A 6,000-nucleotide genomic window follows, 5' to 3' on the forward strand; every position below is an offset into this window, starting at 1 on the left:
AGATCATTGGTTGTGGGAACACCTCAATAGAGGAGTGTAGCTGTCCCCTTTTGTTCAAGAGCCTGACAGTTGAGGGGTAGTAACCATTCTTGAACCTGGTGGTACCAGTCCTGAGGCTCTTGTACCTTCTACCTGATGGCACAACATTATAATGGACTCATCCCATCCCAGTAACTACCTGCTCGATCTCCTACCACACAGCAGGAGACACAGCAGCAACCGGTATGGATATCCAGAATGATAAACAACTTTTTTCCCCAGGGCTGTTGCACATCTGAACAAACCCCCTCCCCCCCAAAGTCACTATAGACAATCACTAAGTGCAATACGTGGGCATGTATTTTTAAATTTTTAAGTTCAATTCTTGATGTTATTTTATATTTAGTCTTTGGATTTTATGACAGCCGGTGTACAACACTTAAACGGGTCAGCCACTGTTTCTTTTAATCTTACACTTGTTTGTAATTCAGTTGTAGCTTAGATGTCATTCTGAATAACCCAGGCGTTATTTTCAATGAAGTCATTGTGTTTTAGTAATTGAATCGCCAGTACGATGTTTTTGCACTAATGAAGTAGCACTGCAATCTCGTTGTTCTCAGCAATGACAATAACTAACTGTCTACTACGAATGTTACTTTTGCGCAAGTTATTCTGTTACAAAGAATCCTTCAAGTTATTCCATAGCAGCAGCCGCTATTGCGACACTGCTCTCCTGACAGTTTCATAAACAGGTCAACTAGAGTGATCCTTCTCCAAAAAGAGTGCCACGAATTGATACAGTTTTCCATCAAGAGATCACAAGACGAGTTCCAAACTGCCGTGGATGTTCCCGTGTTTACATCCAAAACTATACAAAACGGATAACAAGTTGTTTGCCCAAAGCTACAAATTCACACGTGCACTTAGTTACTGAAAGGATTTTAATTCGGTGACTGTCACGAACCGACCCGCAGTATGTTTGGGAGTGAGACGGGGATGCAGAAACAAAAGAAAACAAGTATGATTTGGCTGCAAGAGGGGGAAGAAGATTTTGTAACTGGTGTAATAATACAGCCCTACCATCCAGCCCATCTCCCACCACCAGCACCACCACCGGGTCCGGCCGGTCAAAGTTTGGACGAGATAAAACGGCGCAGCTCCCGGCCGCGCTGTCCCACTGGTCGGAGGGGTGGTCAGCACCACCACAGGTCCGGGTGACGGACCTGGTGTCAGGGTTTGACCCGGGAAGGAAGGGAGGGAGAGAGAAAGAGGGGGCAGGGGCTCCCCCTCCCACCCCATCCCAGCTCAGAAACAATGGCTTCATTTTCCGTCACCTTCACTCGGGACCCCACACCCTAGGGGATGGGTCCTGCAAACAATCCGGTCCCAACACCCCCACACCACTCCACACCACTCCTCCCCTCCCCCGCCCTCCTCCTCCTCGCCCCGGCCCCTCGCCATGTTGGGAGGCTGCAAGAAAGGTTAACTGCAACCCCGGCCCAGCCCAGCCCAGCCCGCCACCGTTACAAACCCCCACACCTCCCGCTGACTCACCGAGAGCGCGGGATACGCCGATCGCCAGCATCGCCAAGCCGAGCATCGCGCCCCGACACACTCCAGCCATGGCCGCACCGACAGCACGGTCGCCACTAACTCTACGCTCCGAGCAGAGCCTGCCGCCCCGACGGCCGCATGACACGCCAACTCCCATTGGCTGAAGCCTCTTCACCGACCCCCCTCCTCACGGAGAGGATAACACAACTTCTCCGATTGGTCTGCCGCCGACTCCGCGCCACATCGTGTCTGATTGGCCCACCCTGTTCGAGCCCTTCTCTCATTCGCCACCTGACTGTCAGAACGGAGACGCGGCGCAACATCTGCTACTCCATTGGAGAATATCACCGTCACTCAATAAAGAGCCCCCGTTCATTGGGTGTCTCCGACTAACCCTCTTCCATGCTCTGGGTTTGATTGGCTGGGTCGGAAAGCGCGTGGTTGGCCGTTGTCCGCTAGTGTCAACAGATGCGCTGGTGGGATGCCAGCGCAGGCTGAGTGTTTGTTTGTTCACTTCAGCCTGAGCTCGGGGAGAAATCGAATCTATGATTAGCGGCCGAGTGCGATTGGACCGGCCCCTGCGGGAGCCGCGTTTTGATTGGCCGAGCGGCTGCAGGCTCCGTTCGCCAAGTCTGGCTCTGTAGTTTTTGTAGTTAGCGCCGCACTGTCGGTCCCGCTATTGTTCCTTTCGCCATTTAATCGCCCCGCAGGTTTACCACGCGATGCACCTCTATTTGTTCAGTGCTAGTAGGTCAAAGATGTAATATTTTAAAATTTCCTCTCTTTTCCGACAAACAGTTCCCCATCTGTGCCCAAACAGGAACTGCTCTCGTGTTGGTGTATTTTCAATTACTCTTTGTAGCAAAACAACTTGCATAAAAGTAATATTCGTGATACACAGCTTATAATACTTGGAAAGAATCGTCGTAGCTGTAACACTCAAACATCTAAGAAATTGTGGTCCCCACTGTACAAAAGTTATTTAACCACGGAAAGATGCAGTGAGCGTAGGGGTTTTTTTTGTAATACGGGGGTAGAAATTTCAAAAGGAGACAGACTGCTCAGCAGCACAGCAAACAGTGTGGAAATATGTGTGGTTGTCTACTTCGGTTGAAAAAACGGAAGTGTTAATCATTTCGCAATGTCGAGGTATTGAGATATGTCTGCATTAAAGGGGAAGAGGGAGAGAGAAACCAGGGAATTATAGACCGGTTAGCCTAACATCGGTGGTGGGGAAACTGCTGGAGTCAGTTATCAAAGATGTGATAACAGCGCATTTGGAAAGCAGTGAAATCATTGGACAAAGTCAGCATGGATTTGTGAAAGGAAAATCATGTCTGACGAATCTCATAGAATTTTTTGAGGATGTAACTAGTAGAGTGGATAGGGGAGAACCAGTGGATGTGGTATATTTGGATTTTCAAAAGGCTTTTGACAAGGTCCCACACTGGAGATTAGTGTGCAAACTTAAAGCACACGGTATTGGGGGTAAGGTATTGATGTGGATAGAGAATTGGTTGGCAGACAGGAAGCAAAGAGTGGGAATAAACGGGACCTTTTCAGAATGGCAGGCAGTGACTAGTGGGGTACCGCAAGGCTCAGTGCTGGGACCCCAGTTGTTTACAATATATATTAATGACTTAGATGAGGGAATTAAATGCAGCATCTCCAAGTTTGCGGATGACACGAAGCTGGGTGGCAGTGTTAGCAGTGAGGAGGATGCTAAGAGGATGCAGGGTGACTTGGATAGGTTGGGTGAGTGGGCAAATTCATGGCATATGCAATTTAATGTGGATAAATGTGAAGTTATCCACTTTGGTGGCAAAAATAGGAAGACAGATTATTATCTAAATGGTGGCTGATTAGGAAAAGGGGAGGTGCCACGAGACCTGGGTGTCATTATACACCAGTCATTGAAAGTGGGCATGCAAGTACAGCAGGTGGTGAAAAAGGTGAATGGTATGCTGGCATTTATAGCGAGAAGATTCGAGTACAGGAGCAGGGGGGTGCTACTGCAGTTGTACAAGGCCTTGGTGAGACCACACCTGGAGTATTGTGTGCAGTTTTGGTCCCCTAATCTGAGGAAAGACATCCTTGCCATAGAGGGAGTACAAAGAAGGTTCACCAGATTGATTCCTGGGATGGCAGGACTTTCATATGAAGAAAGACTGGATGAACTGGGCTTGTACTCGTTGGAATTTAGAAGATTGAGGGGGGATCTGATTGAAACGTATAAAATCCTAAAGGGATTGGACGGGCTAGATGCAGAAAGATTGTTCCCGATGTTGGGGAAGTCCAGAACGAGGGGTCACAGTTTGAGGATAAAGGGGAAGCCTTTTAGGACCGAGATTAGGAAAAACTTCTTCACACAGAGAGTGGTGAATCTGTGGAATTCTCTGCCACAGGAAACAGTTGAGGCCAGTTCATTGGCTATATTTAAGAGGGAATTAGATATGGCCCTTGTGGCTATGGGGATCAGGGGGTATGGAGGGAAGGCTGGGGCGGGGTTCTGAGTTGGATGATCAGCCATGATCATAATAAATGGCGGTGCAGGCTCGAAGGGCCGAATGGCCTACTCCTGCACCTATTTTCTATGTTTCTATGTTTCTATTAGTACGCACAGGTGTATTGAAGTGTAGAATGTATGTTACCAAGAAGATCCTTCAGTGATAATGGTCGTGTACTACCCCCAGGAGGGCACAGGAGTGGCAGCGGTGTGTAGGAACATAACAGAACAGTGCTGAAAGCATTGACTATGAATGTAAAAAAATCAATAGGCATTGCACGCTTTATTCTTGTAAGTTTTTATTATCCATAAACTTGAGTTTGATCGATTAAAAAATTGTCATTTATCACGAATGTTTGAGTAAGACGGTAAATATGTCCACCTACAATTATGCACAGTATGAGGGAGCAACATATAAGGTATTATGTACAATTTTGTCACCTGACCTAAAAAAAAGATATACAGTGGATACAACAGGAATTCTGCAGATGCTGGAAATTCAAGCAACACACATCAAAGTTGCTGGTGAACGCAGCAGGCCAGGCAGCATCTCTAGGAAGAGGTACAGTCGACGTTTCGGGCCGAGACCCTTCGTCAGGACTAACTGAAAGAAGAGCTAGTGAGAGATTTGAAAGGGGGAGGGGGAGATCCAAAATGATGGGAGAAGACAGGAGGAGGAGGGATGGAGCCAAGAGCTGGACAGGTGATTGGCAAAAGGGATATGAGAAGATCATGGGACAGGAGGCCCAGGGAGAAGGAAAGTGGCGGGGGGGGAACCCAGAGGATGGGCAAGGGGTATAGTCGGAGGGACAGAGGGAGAAAAAGGAGAGAGAGAGAAAGAATGTATGTATAAAAATAAATAATGGATGGGATACGAGGGGGAGGTGGGGCATTAGCGGAAGTTAGAGAAGTCGATGTTCATGCCATCAGGTTGGAGGCTACCCAGACAGAATATAAGGTGTTGTTCCTCCAACTTGAGTGTGGCTTCATCTTTACAGTAGAGGAGGCCGTGGACAGACATGTCAGAATGGGAATGGGATGTGGAAGTAAAATGTGTGGCCACTGGGAGATCCTGCCTTCTCCGGCGGACAGAGCATAGGTGTTCAGCAAAGCGGTCTCCCAGTCTGCATCGGGTCTCGCCAATATATAGAAGGCCACATCGGGAGCGCTGGATTATCAGTGGATACAGTGGATTCTAGTTAATTGGGACCAGTACATTTTGGCCCAATTAAGCAGCTGCCCAAATCAGCCAAAGTTTCATGGAAATAATTTAAAAAGGTATAAAAAAACCACAAACTATCATTTAACTGACTAAAAAATTATGTATTTAAATGAAGTACAGAACAAATTAGAACACCATCAATACTACTACAGTACTTTAAAACCGTACATTAGTTCCTAATAGTTATTGACGGAGGAATTCATCCAGTGCACGCTGCCGTGCTCTTTCGATTGACTGTAAATGAACAAAATCAGCACAGATAATAAACTGCTTTCAAATAATACTATTGCATCTTCCAAATTTTCACTCTTGTTGTAACATGCAAGACAATCGTCCATACCTTCAAATTCTTCATAGTTCCTAACTTGTTGAAGTAGTGAAATCATTTCATTTTCACTCCCCAGCACTTCTGGCATCTGCAAGCCTGAATGCTTGAAACTGCAGTGAGCAAAACGAGTCTGAATGATCTTGCTGCTTATTTCTTGCTAACTGTCAGTGACAAAAATCACTGTTTTTGAACACAAACGCACACAGCAGACACTATTTAAAAGTTGTTCACTTTTAGTACGGTGCTGTGTTTAACACCCATACAAGTACATGTTGGAACGCCAGTTAGAAACTCTTTGGCAGCAGCCTCCTGCATCAATTAAGAAAGGGAATCCTACGTAGTTTCTAGGTTAGTTTTTGTTCTTTAAGAATTGTCCCAAATAAGCAGCTGGCCCAATTAACTGGAATCCAC

General features: G+C 46.7%; 1 protein-coding gene across 1 annotated transcript in view; it reads right to left on the reverse strand.

The window, feature by feature from the left end:
* tgfbr1b (transforming growth factor, beta receptor 1 b) overlaps nucleotides 1–1,707 on the reverse strand; it is a 96,389-nt gene extending 94,682 nt beyond the window's left edge. The window contains exon 1 of the mRNA XM_063066882.1: nucleotides 1,534–1,707. Coding sequence (XP_062922952.1) covers nucleotides 1,534–1,690 — 157 coding nt within the window. The 5' untranslated portion in view covers nucleotides 1,691–1,707. The remainder of the gene's footprint in view (nucleotides 1–1,533) is intronic.
* Nucleotides 1,708–6,000: the final 4,293 nt, after the last annotated feature.

Source organism: Mobula hypostoma, chromosome 1, assembly GCF_963921235.1.
Source record: "Mobula hypostoma chromosome 1, sMobHyp1.1, whole genome shotgun sequence".
In the NCBI taxonomy this organism is placed as follows: Eukaryota; Metazoa; Chordata; class Chondrichthyes; order Myliobatiformes; family Myliobatidae; genus Mobula; species Mobula hypostoma.